A 19,558-nucleotide genomic window follows, 5' to 3' on the forward strand; every position below is an offset into this window, starting at 1 on the left:
GGCGGCGGTGGGGCCCCCGCAGCAGCAGGTGCGGATGGCCCATCAGCAGGTCTGGGCGGCGCTCGAAGTGGCGCTCAGGGTGCCCTGCCTTTACATCATCGACGCCATCTTCAACTCCTACCCCGATTCCAGCCAAAGCCGGTTCTGCATCGTGCTCCAGATCTTCCTCCGGCTCCTTGGTAAGGGAACAGGGTACCCTGCGTCCCGGGACCGCTCTGCGGGCCGAGATGTGCCCCGAGGAGCGGGCAGGCGTGCGAGGCCATGGGTCGAGTATGTGTCTTTGGGAACTACAGTTTCATCTCTGAAAGGGTCGTCTTTACGGGGTGGGAGGGGGAAGGAGATCATACTTGTCTGAGTTGACAGCGGAGCAGTCCCCCTAGCGAGGACTCAGTGTTGTACCTCAGTGAGAGGGGGAGAAAGCAAGAATGCGTGAGCATGCAGCTCTTTGCCCGTTTCTCTTGGGAAATGAGTACTGGCTTACCGCGTCCTATGCGACAGCCTTCGAAAAAACAACTGTATCCCAGGCTCGTCGTGTGTGACCTTGGACTTCTGCCAAGGCGTGGGTCTCAGTTTCCCTTTATTACAAAATGCAGAGTACTTGTATATTGTCACTTCTGCTGCACCCAAGGGTCCACAGGATCGTGAAGTGTCTGCAGTAAATGACATCCAAGCGAAGGAGACAGGGTTTCGAATGTCAGACCTTGAAACCATTACCAAAAATTCTCATGAAAGCGCGATGCTAAAATTTTCCATGAATAAACGAGAAGGTATTGAAGATGACTGTAAAAAGTGATGAGCCATTTGCCAAAGAAACGTCTGAAAATCATTCTTTGTTTCGTATGGTGTGTTAAAAGTATCTTACATTTCATTTCTTCCTCTCCATCTTCACTTACATCATCAGAGTGAGATGCATTTATGCGTAAAATAATTTTTTAAGTGATTGCAACCTGGCAGTTTTTGTTGATGAGGTAATTCTGGTGATCGGTCTTAAGTAGGCTAGTGCTTTTGAAGTGTTGCTGAGGGCAGACTGAGGGTGAGATCTTTACCAAGCCTTTCTGAATTACAAGCCATCTGTTGCTTTTATTCTTTCAAAAGAGGAGTGGCAATAAAGGCCGAATTTTGTTCTTAGCAATAAATAGCCATATTTTACATTTCTCTGGTACTTTCCTTTTGCAAAACATTTTCACTGGTATTATCTAACCTAACCTTCAAACATCCCCCAGAGGTGGGTGGTGATATTCTCATTTTACAAACCAGGAAACAGGGTCATAGAGGTTAAGTGTTGCTCTTGGTAGGCAGCCGGTAAGTGGTTGCCAGAGCCTGTGGCTTAAAAATCTTTTGACATTAAGTATGGTTTACTTTTCTCCCTAACAGCTGCAGTCCAGATACAGAATGCTATAGTAATGATCATATGCTAGATCTTAAAACTAAAGATGTGAACGTGATGTTCAGCTCAAGCTGCTTGTAACCCACCGGCTACCTGATTCCAGCTGCTCCTACTTGCCACTGCTAACGTATACCACCACCACAATTTGTGTTAAAAATTGGGCTCTGTTTGAGAGGATTCTGCATATTCAGCCCAGAAATAGTGTAGTGACTGCTTTGAATATTCTTACAGCATGATGACTGCAGATTCTCTGAGAATCCCTTTGGGACCTGGTGCTTTAATGCAATACCCTGTTGAGCTTCAGGCTAGGCAGCTTCAAGGAAAAGAAGTATTTTCTTTAATTAAATAATTTGTAGTTTGAGAACATTGAACGAAGTAATCTGGTATTTTCCTTGTACTAGCCATGCTTCTTTTGTAATAAGTCTTGAAAGTTTGTGTTTGACGGTTAAAGAAGGGCGTGACTTAAGGCGACTGCTCAGTGCTTTGGTTTATTTTTGCCTTTTAAAAAAATGGACAATGATGACATCTGTTTCATAGGGTGTTAAAGACAATAAAACTATTTTAATGCTTCATTTAATACCATATTTTGTTAGATATTTTGGTCTTTTGAAATCATCAGCAAAGTATTGGTGCTGTTTATTTGAAAATTTTGATCCCAGAATCTCTGGATCAGACTTTGAGAAATACAAAATATTTTTCAGATCTGTCATCTGACTCTTCTTATGTCATGTAATTATGCTAATTTTTCATATTTGTAAGGATGGTAAGAATGAAAAAAACTGGTTTTGGTGCTAAAAAATTATATGTTACTAAAAGACACAGGTTTGTGTGTAAAATATGCCAATGGATAGTTGAAATTAATCGTTCTGCCTTGTTAGTTTTTTTGTAGTTGTAGACTTCTCAGTACTACTGTGTATAAGTCTTACCACTTGTCAACCTCACCCTTTTCTTTAAAATTAATGTGTAAAAATGGAAATCTATCTCTTAAGTAAAAAGCATTACCAGTTTTATGTATGGTGGTAGAAGTATTTACTCCCTTCTACCTACAAAGTGGTGCTACAACTGTACCTTCATTTGATATCAAAACTAATTTGAGATTTCAACCGGTTGGAAAATAAAGCAACTCATTTTGGAGATCCAAATAAAATTCTATGACAATATATAGAATATTTAAGAACATAAAGCCATGTCTTAAGGGGTGTTAAATACTAAATGAAACTCAACCCAGAGCAGCATAATGCTGAGTTAGCAAATTTAAATTTTTAACCAAGGCAGAAAATGCAAGCCTAGGAGTTTGTTTTAATAGTATTACTCATGGTGATAATTCATTGAGGTGGGAAAAGTCTTTAAACATAACAGCAAACCCAGAAGTTCCAAGGAAAAATCTGATACATTTCAGTACATAAAAATGAAAAGCTTTTTTATGGCAAAACTTTAAAAATCCTTAAATGACAAACTGAGAGAAAATACTTGTATCATAAGTGATTGACGTTCTAGTAAGCATTTTACTCTGCCAGGGAAGTTGAGGCAGGAGAATCACTTGAACCAGGGAGTTGCAAGTTGCAGTGAGCCAAGATCGCGCCACTGCACTGCAGCCTGGCGACAGAGCGAGATTGTCTAAAAAAAACAAAACAAAACAAGAAAAAACTTATACTCCCTTAGGAAAATCCCAAAGACAAGCAATTCACAATTAACAAAATGCAGATGTTCAATAAGCAAGAGAAAAAGTATTTAGCCCTTCCTGCAGGAGCTTGATTTTATGGGGGGGAAAAAAGGACTTAGCCTTTCTTATAGTTAAATACAGTCAAGACCAGGTATGGTGGATCACACCTGTAATCCCAGCACTTTGGGAGGCCGAGGCGGGCAGATCGCTTGAGGCCAGGAGTTTGACACCAGCCTGGCCAAATGGCGCAACCCGTGTCTACCAAAATATTAGCCGGGCGCAGTGACTCCTGCCCTTAGTAGCCAAGATCGTCCCACTGCACTCCAGCCTGGGCGATAGAGCGAGACTGTCTCAAAAAAAAAAAAAAAAAAGTCAAAAAAAATTTATCAGATTGGTGAAAAGTTCAAAGTTTTGCAAAGGCATTTACCTTTTTGAACTAGGTAAATTTATACAATTTTGGAAGACTCTTTTTTTTTTTTTTTTTTTTTTTGAGACGGAGTTTCACTCTTGTTGCCCAGGCCGGAGTGCAATGGCGCGATCTCGGCTCATCACAACCTCCGCCTCCCCGGTTCCGGCGATTCTCCGGCCTCAGCCTCCGGAGTAGCTGGGATTACAGGCAAGTGCCACCACCCCCGGCTAATTTTTTTTTCTAGTTTTAGTAGAGACGGGGTTTCTCCATGTTGGTCAGTCTGGTCTTCAACTCCCGACCTCGGGTGATCTGCCCTCCTCGGTCTCCCAAAGTGCTGGGATTACAGGCGTGAGCCACCGTGCCCGGCCCGGAAAAGTGTTAATATCAGTGTAAAACTATTTGGCACTATCAACTGTCATTTACAACTGACTTTTTTGTTTGTTTTGTTTTAAAGACAGAGTCTCGCTCTGTCATCAAGGCTGGAGTGCAGTGGCGTGATCTCGGCTCACTGCAACCTCCACCTCCCAGGTTCAAGCGATTCTCTTGCCTCAGCCTCCTGAGTAGCTGGGATGCCTGGCTCGTACAACTTTGGACTCACAATTTCAATTCTAGGGAATTGGCCTAGAGATATAGTTGTACAAAAGGACTATGGGCAAACACTACTGGAAATAACAAAGCAACAAACTTAATCTAAATATGTATTGATACAAATCTGTTCATTGTATTAGGTCCAGCCATGCAATAAAGTTCTTGAAAGGAATGAGATAGCTATTTTTGGTGCTGAAAAAGACCTCAGAAAACCTATGAAGTGAAAAAACAAAGCCGAAGTAATTATAACTGGCAGAGGAATAGACAGAGATTTCTCAACAGTTGCAGTAATGACATTTTGGACAGGATCATTCTTTGTTTGCAGATGAGAGCTCTTCTGAATGCACTGTAAGATTTTTAGCAGCGTCCCTTTCCCCTGCCCATTAGATGCAGGAGCACCTTGCACCCCAACAACCCAATGTGACAGCCAGAGCTGTCGCTAGATATTGCCAAATCCTGGTTGAGAACCACTGGGATAGACAAATAGATTAGTACTTAGCCTTATTTATAATTAAATACATAGCTCAGAGACAGACACAAATGTATATATAGATATAATGTGTTTCAGAGAAAGAATTGAAGTACCTTGAGGTAAACATGGACTGTTGAATTAATGATCATTTTGTTACACCTTTGGAAATAAATTATACTAGATGTCTACCTCATGTCAGTATATAAACAGTCACTTCTAGACTGGGCAGTGTAGTGAGACCCTGTCTCTGCAAAAATAAAAGTTTAAAAAAATAGCCATACTTGGCGGTGGGCGCCTGTAGTCCTATCTACTCAGGAGGCTGGGGTGAGAAGATCGCTTGGGCCCAGGAGTTCAAGGCTGCAGTGAGCTATGATTGCATAACTGCAGTCCAGCCTGGGTGGCAGACAAGACCCTGTCTCTTAAAAAAAAAAAGTCATTTCTAAGTGTATTCTTACCTAGATGTATATGTAAATATGAAATGAAGAACTTTAAATTTTTAGAAAAAAATATGGAATATCTTATTTTTCCAATCTTAGATTAAGGGAGAAATTCTGTAAAAATATATAAAAGCAAATACATAATGAAGATTGATAAACTGAATGATACTGAGGTGAAAAACCTATGTTAATCAAAAGATCGCACCACTGCACTGCAGCCTGGGCAACAGAGCGAGACTCTATCACTAAAAATAAAGAAAGAAAGTGAAATCTCAGGTAAGGGGGAACTACTGTACTTACATTTACCGATTTATTATAAAGGCAACTACAAAGGCCACAGATGAATTAACCAGATGGTAGGAGATGTACTAGGTGAGGCAAAGAAGGAGAGAAGGGGAGAAGGGGCGTGGAGCCTCAGTGTTCAGCTGAGAGCTGACAGAACTCAGTCCTTTTGGGTTTTTATGGAAGCTTCCTTAAATAGGCATGATTGATTAAATCACTAGTCATTGGTTTATGGACTCAAGCTTCAGCTTCTTCCCCCTCCCCAAAAGTGGGGGCTGGGGGTAGGAATCAAAGGTATAACCCTTAATCACTGGGTTGATTCTCCTGACTACCTAACCCCCATCCTGAAGCTATCTAGGGGCCCCCAGGCACCAGTCATCTGATTATTGTACAAAACAGTCATCACTCCAGAGATTCCAAGGATTTTAGAAGCTATGTCAGAAAATGGGATAAAGACCAAATATTAATTTTTTTTTATGATATCACAGATGGGAAAGACAAACTAGAAAAACTTGCTTTAACTCTTCATTTAACACCTCTCTGTAGGGTTTGGCTTTTTAAAATCCATGTTCATATATTTTTGATAAAAGCATACTTGTTATAATTTCAGGTTAAAAGCAAAAGTTTAATTTTGTGTTATTAATACTTGGAATACCATTTTTTTAACCTAAAATAAGAATCCAATAGAAATTTTTTCTTTATAATTTATCAAGTATGCCAACAGATTAACAACATTTCCAGACACTTTGTTGTAAACTTCATTGCAGAAGGCTCCCTTGGGAGTAAGGTAGTAGTAACATTTATTTCTGTGCTTTTCCATATTATTCTGTCAGGTATTGAAATGTTTTTCAACAAGTTGCTTTTTGTTTTAAAGGTATTTCGGGTACTTGGAGAATTGTAAATATTATGTTTTGTACCCTGATTTTTAGTCATAAGTTTCCAGAAGAGGGTAAGGGTATGAACAGACTTTACACATGAAAGAGTGAAACACTTTGTTATGTAACATGTATAGTAAGTTTTTTTTATTTTTTCCTTTGTTTTTATTTGCCTGTTTTTGGTAATCCAGATTGAGAAGGCCTGAACTTTCATGAGTTGAGTTCGTATATAGTTTCAAAGTTCCTGAATTGATTTGGATACCTCCCTCTTTTTGACTACCTTGAAAACTCTAGTGAACTCTCTTAATCACAGGAGAATTGGACTGGGATCTCTGAGTTGTGATTTCAGTAAATTCTGTTCTCTTTTAATTTTTTATGAAGCAGCATTTATATACAGCCTTGATTACTTGTGCAAGTCACTTCCAAATTCTAATGAGAAACTGTCTCTGGACTTTTATATTTTCTTAGATCTACAGTGTAAATACCAAGAAAGCATTTCATATCTAATGTAAGAATGCACTGAAACTTTGATATTATTCTGCAAAGGCCATGAGAAAGATGATTGCTTTGGAGACTTATTACTTGGGATGTTTGCTTTTAAAATGAGAGCAGATTCTTCCCAAACTCCATAAGTAGGAACGTGACTATAAGGAAAATCTGTGAACCCCATATACCTACAAACTTTGGGTAGGAATTAAAACATGTACTATTCTTGAAATGTTAACTCACTGTTACATCTTGGGGGGTGTGATTTTAATCAGGATAGAGTATTGTCAGATTGTTACTTGCTGGGACACATCCAAATCTTGAGGTTGTAGTCTTACTACATTATTTGTCTATTTGATGCCTTCCCCTTTTTTCTTTGATACATTTGCATAAAGCACAATGGCACTTTTTCACTAGAAATGTTTCTAAAACCCAAATCATTTCTTCATTTGTGTGTGGTAAAAACAAGCTTCAGGAAAAAAGTTATTAGAATTTTTAAAAATAGTTATAAAATTGTAGCAAAGCTCATGAATAGTTACTGAAGATTACTTTACTACTTTGTGAATAGCAAGTTGACAAAAATAATTTACGGTTCCTGCTTGACTTTCTCTCCTCTAAGTGGCATAAAGTAGAACTAGAGTTTTTTTGTTTTGGTTTTGACCCAACTTAGAAGATTTGTTTTAAAGTTCTGAAGTTTTGTCCCAGGAAAATAAGGTTGTTTTCCATGTAGAGAATGTAAAATTACATATGGCATCTGGTAGGCTGAATTAATTCCATTTCCTTGTTACCTTCCATGGAAGAAGTTTCCAATAAAAAAAATGTTTTCTGGGCAGGGCATAGTGGTTCACGCCTATAATCCCAGCACTATGGGAGGCCGAGGCGGGCGGATCACCTGAGGTCAGGAGTTCGAGACCAACCTGACCAACGTGGAAAAACCCTGTCTCTACTGAAAATGCAGAATTAGCCGGGCATAGTGGTACATGCCTGTAATCCCAGCTACTTGGGAGGCTAAGGCAGGAGAATCGCTTGAACCTGGGAGGCAGAGGTTGCAGTGAGCCGAGATCACGCCATTGCACTCCAGCCTGGGCAACAAGAGTAAAACTCCATTTTTTAAAAAAAATACCTATTTCCTGTTAAAAGAGCCTGTTCTGCACTCACAACTCTTTGGGAGATTATTAGTGGCCCATTTGCTTGGGGAATCAGGTGGTTTGTATTTAGAGGTTTATATGTCTTCTACTTTATTGTGTCCTTTTGTTTTCCTTTTCACAAATGACTTGACACTTTGGCACAGAATACATTTTAAATCCGTGGACAGAGTCATCATTTAAAGGAACTAGCCCTTGCCTATATGTGCAATGGATTGTGAAATGCGTCCACTGTAATAATATGCAGTGTCTTAATTATCTGCTGAAATAAGGTGGATAGATGGATTTTTATTTTATTTAATATTTATGTATTTATTTGAGACAGGGTCTCCCTCTGTCACCAAGGCTGGTGTGCAGTGGCGTGATCTCAGCTCTCTGCAACTTCTGCCTCCTGGGTTCAAGCGATTCTCCCACCTCAAGCCCCTGAGTAGCCGGGAGTACAGGCATGTGCCACCACGCCTGGCAAATTTTTATATTTTTGGTAAAGACAAGGTTTCACCATGTTGACATGGTCTCGAACTTCTGGCCTCAAGTGATCCACCCGCCTCAGCCTCCAAAGTGCTGGGATTACTGGTGTGAGCCACCGCACCTGGCCAAGATGGATTTTTAACTTGGAGTTTGTCACTTTTTCTGTACTCCAGGGTGTGGTTTCTCATTGTCTTTTTCACAGATTTTATTTTTCAAGCAGGCTGTATTTTGTCATTGCCTTTAAAAACATCCAGAAGTGACAGACATTCCCACTGTCATTCCCAATGTCCCAATAAGTACAGTGAATACTATTGTACTCACTTTGTACAAAATATTGTAGGATCCATAGATGGACAGGGTAGGATCCTTGCTTTCTGTTACAGATACATGTATAATAGGGTAGATTATGCTTAGATAACTGCAGACTACAGTATCAGGTGGTATGAGTGTTAAGTGTTTCACTGAGTTCTGCAGGTATGCTGAAAGAACAGTTTCTATCAAAGAAAGTAGGATGCTAGGATAAGTAGGATTTGAACAGTCAGGGATTGGGAAGTTGGTGGGGACATCATTCCAAGCAAAGGGAATGTAAACACTGCTGTAGCTATAGTGGAGAAAAGAATGTGTTTGGGGAACCCAAGTCTGTGTGTGTGTGTTAGGAGGAATATTACTGTAAAGCAAATTGGATCCTTGAGTGCCAGGAGCAAGAATGTAGATTTTAGTTAATAGTAATTTCAGAGCCGCTGAAGTATTTTGAGCAGAGGAATGAAGAAAGGCAATTTGGTGATGGCTTGTAGATGGATTTGGACAAGATGAAGGTTTTTTTGAGACAGACTGATTGGTGTCACAGAAAAGGGGGATAGAGATGTTAGAAGAATTTGGCAACTAATTGGCAAAGTTTGAGCATGTGGGGCTGGGTTGGGAGTATCTCTAAGAGAACAATAATGGTACCTTCAACTGAAATAGCAAATCACAAGGAAAAGCTGATTCTAGGTTAAGGCAAGTTGAGTTTCAGAACTTTGGAAATTTGCAGTTGTAATGTAGGAGTGAAAGTAGGTGAGTATTCAGATGACATTCCCATTGTTGAAACCTTGGATAATAATGTGTTTATTGTAATCCTACTTAAAATGTGCATTTCTGTCAGAGTACAAAGAAAGATGGTGTCTGTGGAGTGGGGGAAGGAGAATTATCATTTTCTAAAAACATGTCTTGGTTTTCTGAGTGTTACTTTTGTAATGGGAAGAACAATAAAAAGAGATGACTATTTTAAGAAACAGATTCAGCATTGTACAGGAAAAAGGGAACTTGGAGGATGTTTCTAAGTCTGAAGGAAACTATGTAGGAGAAAAGAAAAACTGAATTTTGGATCCTTTGGAGAATGCTCAGAGTTAAGGAGTAGGAAATAAGAGCTGCCATGAGTTCACAGTTTGAAGAAAAGGAGGAATTAGGTGGAAGTATAAAACTTGAACTTGATTTCCTAAAGAATGCTTTAAAAAAAAAATCTAAAACTTGGCTGGGCGCGGTGGCTCACGCCTGTAATCCCAGCACTTTGGGAGGCAAGGCGGTCGAATCACTTGAGGTCAGGAGTTAGAGACCAGTCTGGCCAACATGGTGAAACCCCGTCTCTACTAAAAATACAAAAATTAGCTGGGCGTGGTGGCAGGTGCCTGTAATCCCAGCTGATTACAGGAGGCTGAGGCAGGAGAATTGCTTGAGTCTGGGAGGCAGAGGTTGCAGTGAGCTGAGATTGCATCGCCAGCGCACTCCAGCCTGGGCAATGGAGTGAGACTCCGTCTCAATCAATCAATAATAAATGAATCTAAAACTTAATAGGACCAAATGTTTTCCATTTGGGTTATTTTTAACCCAATTTTTAAAATTATCTTAATTTTAATGATTATGAAATGATAAAGGACATATTCGAGTTTTAAAACTTGTTAAAATGTATGTACCACTACACATTCATCTTGAGGAGATAATTTAGTAATTTGGTGCCTTGGACATATACAGTGTTACTTGAAATACTTTGGAAATTAGAAAGTAAGGAATGAAACTTTAAAGAATAATTTATTATGTTTGGTCTGTCCTCCTGAACTCTGACTTTACAAAACCTTTATTGCCCTTTACGCCTAAATCGTCTTGAGGCTTAATGTTCATAACTGAAAATACTCATATTTCCTAATTAAAGAATATCATAACTATTAGTGGGGAAACATTCTTACAAAGACTTCATTCAAATGACTTTTTCTTTCTTTCTTTCTTTCAGGTATATTTGTATCCAGTATTGTTCTGATCTTGTCACAACGATCACTTTTCAAGTTTTACATGTACAGCTCAGCCTTTCTATTAGCTGCAACTTCAGTGTTGGTGAATTATTATGCTTCTTTGCACATTGACTTCTATGGTGCCTACAACACATCAGCTTTTGGAATTGAGCTGCTTCCTCGAAAAGGTCCCTCGCTGTGGATGGCACTTATCGTTCTACAGCTAACATTTGGAATTGGATACGTTACACTACTCCAGATTCATTCCATCTATTCACAATTAATTATTTTGGATCTCTTGGTTCCTGTAATAGGCTTAATCACAGAGCTACCATTACACATCAGAGAGACTTTAGTGTTTACTTCTTCCTTGATTCTCACATTAAATACAGTGCTTGTCTTGGCAGTGAAACTGAAGTGGTTTTATTATTCCACACGATATGTTTATCTTTTAGTGAGGCACATGTATCGAATTTATGGATTACAGTTGTTGATGGAGGACACATGGAAGAGGATTCGTTTCCCAGACATACTGCGAGTCTTTTGGCTAACAAGAGTTACAGCTCAGGCTACAGTGTTAATGTACATCTTAAGGATGGCAAATGAAACTGATTCCTTCTTTATTTCTTGGGATGATTTTTGGGACCTCATTTGCAATCTTATAATTAGTGGATGTGATTCTACACTAACTGTACTGGGCATGAGTGCTGTAATTTCCTCAATAGCCCATTACTTGGGGCTTGGAATATTGGCCTTTATTGGATCAACTGAGGAAGATGACAGGCGGCTTGGCTTTGTTGCACCTGTTTTATTTTTTATTTTGGCTCTTCAGACTGGGTTAAGTGGGCTGAGACCAGAAGAGAGACTTATTCGCTTAAGTAGAAACATGTGCCTTTTATTAACTGCAGTCCTGCATTTCATCCATGGAATGACAGACCCTGTATTAATGTCTCTCAGTGCCTCTCATGTGTCATCTTTTCGTAGACATTTTCCTGTGCTGTTTGTCTCTGCTTGCCTGTTTATTCTTCCTGTCTTACTCAGTTATGTTCTTTGGCATCACTATGCACTAAATACATGGTTGTTTGCAGTTACAGCATTTTGTGTGGAACTGTGCTTAAAAGTAATTGTTTCTCTCACTGTTTATACGTTATTCATGATTGATGGCTACTATAATGTCCTCTGGGAAAAGCTTGACGATTATGTCTACTACGTTCGTTCAACAGGCAGTATTATTGAATTTATATTTGGAGTTGTAATGTTTGGAAATGGGGCTTACACTATGATGTTTGAGTCAGGAAGTAAAATTCGGGCTTTTATGATGTGCCTACATGCATATTTTAACATCTACTTACAAGCCAAAAATGGCTGGAAGACATTCATGAATCGTAGGACTGCTGTGAAGAAAATTAATTCACTTCCTGAAATAAAAGGGAGCCGCTTACAAGAAATAAATGATGTATGTGCAATCTGCTATCATGAGTTTACAACATCTGCTCGTATTACACCATGTAATCATTATTTCCATGCACTTTGCCTTCGGAAATGGTTGTACATTCAAGATACTTGTCCAATGTGCCATCAGAAAGTATACATCGAAGATGATACCAAGGATAATTCAAATGTATCTAACAACAATGGATTTATTCCACCCAATGAAAATCCAGAGGAAGCTGTAAGAGAAGCTGCTGCTGAATCTGACAGAGAATTGAACGAAGATGACAGTACAGATTGTGATGATGATGTTCAAAGAGAAAGAAATGGAGTGATTCAGCACACAGGCGCAGCAGCTGAAGAATTTAATGATGATACTGACTGATGAAAATAGCATTTATTAATCATTGAGGTATTTGTTTAAAATTCAGTTCATCCAAAATGGAGTGATATCCTTCACCTTCAGTGTGTAACCAAGCACAAAAACAGTATCAATGTTGAATCTGTGAATGGTTTTCCGTTTACTGTGATGTGCTACTGTAAATATACCTCTTTAATTACTTCTGGTCTCTTTGGTGACCTGTTTAAATTTGTGTACATTATTGTACATAGAATAAAATGTTTTCACATTTTTATGACAAAATTTGAACAAATAGCTTTTTAATAGCTGTAATGATCATATGGTGCGTCAACTGTGCCAAAGATTCTTCAATGAAATCATGTAACGTATCTAACTTTGGACCTCAGTTTTTCTTCAGAATGGGTGGGAGAATGAAAATGCAAATCAGGAAACCACATTAAAGTTAAGGAAATAAAATAATTTGACCAGAGGATAAGGGACATGAGAGAGTATTTTAAAACTAAAGAAAAAATTAGCCTGCCAGAAGCAACTGAGGAACTTTTTTGAAACTTGAGTAGCAGTGTAATTGAGCTGAGTTTGAAAGTCATGATTCAGAGACCGAGGGTTGGGAAATAAACTGTATCAACTAAACTTTGATATAAACCAGAATGTGCTAAATGTTTTTTATGTAAAATTGGTATATTTGTTAGCCATTCTGTGTCTGCAGTATTGTCATAAAATTGTCCTTTCATTCTTTTGGAGATATTACAGAACAAAAATTGTTTATTGTTATTATTATTGTTTTAAACTAAGGTACTCAATGATATAAAAACATCCTGATCTGATTTTATGAGAAAAAGAAGGGGAATGGTGGAGAATGCTGTGTACCAATATATAGTATTTCTTTAGACAACTTGCAGATAATTTCTTTATTGAAACTATCAGTAAGTTTTACTATGAAATTTTACATACATGATGGAAAGTGGAAGACATATACCAATTATATTCCAGGAAAAAATACTTTAATAGTATTGTTATATAGGGTATTGGCTAATTCCAGTGGATCCTCATCTCTCACTGCTGACATTATCTCCAATATTTGACTAAAACAAAACAAAAACAAAAATGGTTAAATCTCCAAGTATATATTCTGTTTTAAAGCTATATAATAATTTTCCACACAAAGGGAAAATATTAGAGCAACTTTAATAGAATAAAGCTTAACAGTTAAGTTTTTCAGCAGCATCAACAGAAAAACTTACTGCCAGTAACTACAAACAGATTTATGGACTGTCTTGCATATAACTAGAGCTAAGAACCAGGTTCAAGTAAATTATTAAAGCAGACATCTGTATTATGTACACCACTTCTGGCATTAACTGAGTGGAAATGAAGAGTCCTTTTCAATTGTGAGTCAGAGCATGTTCATTAGTGGGTCATGATGAGCATTTCAAACATTGACAAGTACATTGTACTTAGTAAGGGTAAGTACTGTTCCATTTTTTGTTTCATTTTATTATGTATGTTCATCCTAAGTCACAATGTAATTTGTACTGGGGGACAGCGGCCACAGTTGGAAAGCCACTGCTACAGAACCAGTCCTTGAGAGACAGCAAATGAAGGTATTAGGTTGCTGCAAAAGCAATATTTACTTGGAAAAATGTGTGGTTATTGAGGGGGAGGGCTTTCTGTGCTTCTACCCCAGGGAGAGAGAGAAGTCCAGGTGTCCCTCCTTCAGTTTCTTTCTTTCTCTTTTTTTTATTTCTCTCTCTCTCTTCCCTTCCCTTCCCTCCCCCTTCCTTCCTTTTCTTCCTTTTTCTTTTTCTTTTTTGAGATGGAGTCTTACTCTGTCACTCAGGCTGGAGTGCAGTGGTGCGATCTCAGCTCACTGTAACCTCTGCCGCCCGGGTTACAGTGATTCTCCTGCCTCAGCCTCCTGAGTAGATGGGATTACAGGCGCCTGCGATCAAACCCAGCTAATTTCTGTATTTTTAGTAGAGATAGGGTTTCATTCACCATGTTGGCTGGGCTGGTCTTGAACTGACCTCGTGATCCACCCGCCTGAGCCTCCCAAAGTGCTGGGATTACAGGCGTGAGCCAGGGCGCCTGGCCGCATCTTTTCAGTTTCTGTGCTTACAATAAGAACGATCCATAGTGTCTCCTAGCAATATTATATATAACATTTTAAATACTGAACTGGAAAGTTCCAAAGTCAAAATTGAACATTTAAATATTCTTTGCCCAAGCTTTTTGTTCCCTTAGTGGGTATCTTAAATGTTAACACCTAAAGGAATTAAGGATGGAGATCTAAGATTAATAGGAATTTAAAAAATTGTTTTGTAATAGTGACTTTCAAAAGCCTTGCTTGATGTTTATACAAAGCAAACATCATGCTGAATTTTTATCTGACAGTCAAGATATGCTGAGAGCAAATCTATTAACATTTAAATTAAGACAGTGAAAATCCATGTTTCTTCAGAAACTACCAAATGTCCCTCTGTATGCACTCAGAATTGGAACTCTTGATTAGTGCTGCTGATGACACAGTTTTGAAGGTCACAGCAGCTTTGTTAAGATTATATTGCATAGCAATTTTATTGAAATTAATTTATAAGAAATCTATTGGGCTGGGTGTGGTGGCTCATGCCTGTAATCATAGCACTTTGGGAGGCCAAGGCGGGCAGATTGAGCTCAAGAGTTTGACATCAGCCTGGGCAACACAGTGAAACCCTACTTCTACTAAAACACAAAAAATTAGCCAGGCGTGGTGGTGGAGGCCTATAGTCCCACCTACTCGGGAGGCTGCGGCAGGAGAATTGCTTGAACCTGGGAGGTGGAGGTTGCAGTGAGCTGAGATTGTGCCACTGCACTCCAGCCTGGGCAACAGAGCGAGAGACTGTCCCCCCTCCACCAAAAAAAGGAAATCTATTGGAGCTTAGGACATCCTATTTTACTATTTGATAATGCAGTTTATGGAAATCTTTGAATAACCCTTCTGTAGCCAAGCCATGCTGTTTCCATACATCTTCAGTGGTCAAAGCTGCAGTTACTCCAAAATGAATATAAAGTTGTTTAATATCCCTGAGAATTTAGTGGCTTTTGTTTAGTGTGGCACTTTTACAGTAGGCACAGGTTTTGCTTTTTTTTTTTTTTTTTTTTGAGACAGAGTCTCACACTGTGGCCCAAGCTGGAGTGCAGTGGTGTGATCTTGGCTCACTATAACCTCTGCCTCTCAGGTTCAAGTGATTCTCCTGCCTCAGCCTCCCGAGTACCTGGGATAACAGGCGCCCACCACCATGCCCAGCTATTTTTTTGTATTTTTAGTAGAGACAGGGCTTCTCCACATTGGCCAGGCTGGTTTTGAACTCCTGACCTCAAGTGATCTGCCTGCCTCGCCTCCCAAAGTGGTAGGATTACAGGCGTGAGCCACTGCGCCCAGCCAGGCAAAGGTTTTTAAAGTCTTACAAGATCTGTATGATTCCTGCCACTATTTCCTTTCCAGCCCCTCCCCATACTGATACCAGTTATAGCTTCAAAAAAAAAAAATAATTGCCACTGTCCTGCTTAAAATCCTTTGGGTAGTGATAAAATCTAAGCAAAATGCTGGCATATAAGAGGCCTCACAATCTGGGCTCACTCTACCTTCCCAGACTTGACTTCCTCCACTTACCCTGTGCATCCCACTTTCTGCCACACTTGTTCCTCTGGATTAGCCAGGCCCTTCTGCAGTCTGCCTTTGCTCCAGGTGTTTGTCTTTCTCTGACCTGACTCCCAGTCACGCCTAGTAAACAACTGAAATGTCATCTTGGTGTAGCTCTCTCCTGTTTCCCCTCAAAGCAGACAGTTGGTGTGCCCTATGGTCTTGGTCATATATTCCTATTTGTATAACAGCACTACTATCTTGGACTCTGTCTGCTTATTTGCTCCAGGAGGGCAGGGGTCCTCGCCTGACTCACTGAATGCCTTATCTAAAGTGCCAGGCACAGGTGGATGGATAAAGACAGGGACTGTCTTGGTTCTTCTGTGTAGCCTTAGTAACTTGTACCTTTCCTGACATATGGCAGGGGCTCCAAAATATCTGTTGCAAACAACTTATATCTAAAAGACTTCTATAAACATAATTAGAATGTAAAATTGTTAACAGAATGGAGGTTGATAATATGACTTTGCAAGTAGGAATTAACTTGCCAACTCATAATTAGCAGTAGATCAGATGATTGTGTATTTTTGAAATGTGGTTTAAATCCTTTCAGCTTGCAGATGCTAAATTTTCCTAAGCTCTGCAGCTAACTGAAGAGCAGGTATTCATGAAGCCTTCACAGTTTTTTTTTTTTTTGAGACGGAGTTTCGCTCTTGTCACCCAGGCTGGAGTGCAATGGCGCAGTCTCTGCTTACTGCAACCTCCGCCTCCTGGGTTCAAGTGATTCTCCTTCCTCAGCCTCCCGAGTAGCTGGCATTACAGGCATCTGCCACCAGGCCTGGCTAATTTTGTATTTTTAGTAGAGATGGTATTTCACCATCTTGGCCAGGCTGGTCTCAAGCTCCTGACCTCAGGTGATCTGCCTGCCTCAGCCTCCCAAAGTGCTGGGATTACAGATGTAAGCCACCATGCCCGGCCAGCCTTCATAGTTCTTAAACAGTCTACATTTAAAAACACCTTGAAATTTTGTCTTGCAAATGTATAGCTAAAGTCAACAGCTATAATCTTATATAAGATTAAAGAAATATAAAAAACTGACTTGGATACACTGTTGGCAACTACTTCCTGTAAGCTGGCTGCTGGCAAAATAACAGTTTCTTTTCTCTAGTGTCCTCTTAGATCCCCCAAAAATTGGCTGGGTGTGGTGGCTCATGCCTATAATCCTAGCACTTTGAGAGGCTGAGGTCAGGAGTTTGAGACCAGCCTGGCCAACATGGCAAAACCCCGTCTCTACTAAAAATACAAAAATTAACTGGGTGTTGTGGCACGTGCCTATAGTTCCAGCTACTTGGGAGGTTGAGGCAGGAGAATTGCTTGAACCCGGGAGGCGGAGGTTGCAGTGAGCCAAGATCACTCCACTGCACTCCAGCCTGGGCAACAGAGCGAGATGGTCCCCCCACAAAAAAAAAAATTATTTAGAAATACTGTTTCATCACTGAATTTGCAAGTACTTACATTTCTTTATTTTTTAAAATTTTTGTTACTTCTTTAGAGACAGGGGTCTCCCTATGTTGCCTGAGCTGATCTTGAACTCCTGAGCTCAAGCAGTCTTCCCAAGTAGCTGGGATACAGGCGTAGGCCACCCTGCCTGGCTGCTTCAGTTTTCAAGACTTTGTCAGCTGAAGCATGTTAATAAAGGAAAAGAACCTTTCAAACATATTTTTATAGAGTAATTCTTCACTGTTCTGCCTGCCGGATATTAGATCTGGCTTATCTTCTAATACTATTTTCCTGTTAAAAACTACTGAAAACAAAAGATGGTGCATATGCAGTGAATAGTCTTAAAAGCAACAATCTGTTTTCTTTTTTACCCCGCATGAAGACACAGTACCAATTAGTTTTTGTGAATGTGTTACAAGTATGCCCAATTGTCTGAACTGATAAATTATGTAAGACTGATATAATCTAGATTATCTGTGCAAACAAAATAAATTGGATTAAGTACCCATTAAAATGATATAACCACCTTTTCCTGTTGGTTACCTTTACAGCTCTTTGACAGATGGATAATAGTCCCTCTTTTCACCTGTGCTATACATCACAATTTAAAAGATGATTCTGATCTGCTGCTTTTTTAGGAAATAAAATGTGCTAAGGTCCCACCCCCTTTGATTGGAAAAAGGGCGTCTACCCCCTTTGATTTGGAAAAAGGGGTTCGTCCTTAAGATCACTTATCCTTTTGTTCTGAGGCTTAAAGAAATGTGTTATTTCTTAGATTTATAGCGGCTGTCAAATCATTTAAATCCAAAATATTCTGCTAAGGCTTTCTTGTTAACCAAAGAGTAGCAGGAAGTTGCAGTGAGAATGGGACTTAAACTAGGTATACAAATTCCTCCAAATCACTGCATTAATATGGTGGCCTTGAACCTGAACTTCACTTGGATTTTGCAAAATTTTAATTCTGTCCCTTGCGTTCATTTTGTAAGTGGCATCTGGTGGTTGACTAATGATTTTGAAGACCGTGAAAGCAAAATACTCACATTATATGGCAGGGTTCATTTCTGTCTTTTAAGCAGTGCCCACTTTCCCACTTCTTTTTGGTAGGAAATGCAGTTTTTATGTATTTTGATCCAGCATGTGTACTTTTGACTCCACACCAAGGTGCATCTAGTTAAGCAAAGAAAGTGTCTCTTAAGGGCTTTACATTAAAAAAATTTTTTTACGACCATTATCGAACTAATACATAACCTGTAAATGATAAACCATGATTCAGCTTCCAAAATGGCACAATTATTGCAACAGAAAACAGTTCTAAGAAAAGCACAAAATCTTGAATTGCATCTTAAATACCTTCTAAAACTCACTTTTATTCCTTTTTTCTGCTAGCATTGTTCGTGTGCAGCATGCTTTTAAAAAAAGACCTAAACCTTAAATATAATTGTGTAACAACATGAAAACATTTAAACAGATTTTTTTTCTGTTTTCAAAATCTTTTTCGCTATGCATGTAGTGAGGTTTGCATAAGTTAAACAAATTTCCATCTTTACTGAATGTGAAACTGGTTTTGAATATTTTTAAATAAAGAATTACAATAGTTTACACATTTTACAAGCATCGTACTTTTAATCAAATCATTTTGTTTTCCTGACTGCCCAAGGAAATGAACGTGATTTCTCCAGAAAGGCTCAGTCTTGATTTTCCTAAAGTCCATGGTATAAGGACAGCCTTGACAGGGTTTAGATAGAAGTTTTAGCTTTTTACCTTATTTATTATTTTTTTGAGATGGAGTCTCACTATCTCGAAGGGTGGAGTGCAGTGGCGCAATCTCGGCTCATTGCAACCTCTGTCTCCCAGGTTCAAACGGTTCTTGTGCCTCAGCCTTCTGAGTAGCTGGGACTACAGGCATGTGCCACCACGCCCAGCTAATTTTTTGTATTTTTTGTAATTTTTTTTTTTTTGAGATGGAGTTTCGCCGTTGTTGCCCAGGTTGGAGTGCAATGGCGCGATCTGAGCTCACTGCAACCTCCGCCTTCCGAGTTCAAGCAATTCTCCTGCCTCAGCCTCCTAAGTAGTTGGGATTACAGGCATGTGCCACCATGCCCGGATAATTTTGTATTTTTAGTAGAGATGTGGTTTCTCCATGTTGGTCAGGCTGGTCTTGAACTTCCGACCTC

At 39.3% G+C, this 19,558-nt stretch overlaps 2 protein-coding genes across 4 annotated transcripts in view; one reads left to right on the forward strand and one right to left on the reverse strand.

The window, feature by feature from the left end:
• Positions 1–12,553, forward strand: RNF139 (ring finger protein 139). Its single transcript, XM_012001155.1, has 2 exons — positions 1–179; positions 10,476–12,553. Exons 1-2 carry the CDS (start codon positions 35–37, stop codon positions 12,287–12,289), a joined length of 1,959 nt encoding a protein of 652 aa, XP_011856545.1. The 5' UTR covers positions 1–34; the 3' UTR covers positions 12,290–12,553.
• Positions 12,554–13,158: 605 nt separating this feature from the next.
• Positions 13,159–19,558, reverse strand: part of TATDN1 (TatD DNase domain containing 1) — a 47,744-nt gene continuing 41,344 nt past the window's right edge. For all 3 annotated transcript variants that reach the window (XM_012001161.1, XM_012001162.1, XM_012001163.1), the window contains 2 exons: positions 18,425–18,551; positions 13,159–13,347 (listed from right to left, as the gene is read on the reverse strand). In XM_012001161.1, the coding sequence (XP_011856551.1) occupies positions 13,245–13,347; positions 18,425–18,551 (230 nt within the window). In that variant the 3' untranslated portion in view covers positions 13,159–13,244. The remainder of the gene's footprint in view (positions 13,348–18,424; positions 18,552–19,558) is intronic.

Source organism: Mandrillus leucophaeus, unplaced genomic scaffold (assembly GCF_000951045.1).
Source record: "Mandrillus leucophaeus isolate KB7577 unplaced genomic scaffold, Mleu.le_1.0 Scaffold650, whole genome shotgun sequence".
Taxonomy (NCBI): Eukaryota; Metazoa; Chordata; class Mammalia; order Primates; family Cercopithecidae; genus Mandrillus; species Mandrillus leucophaeus.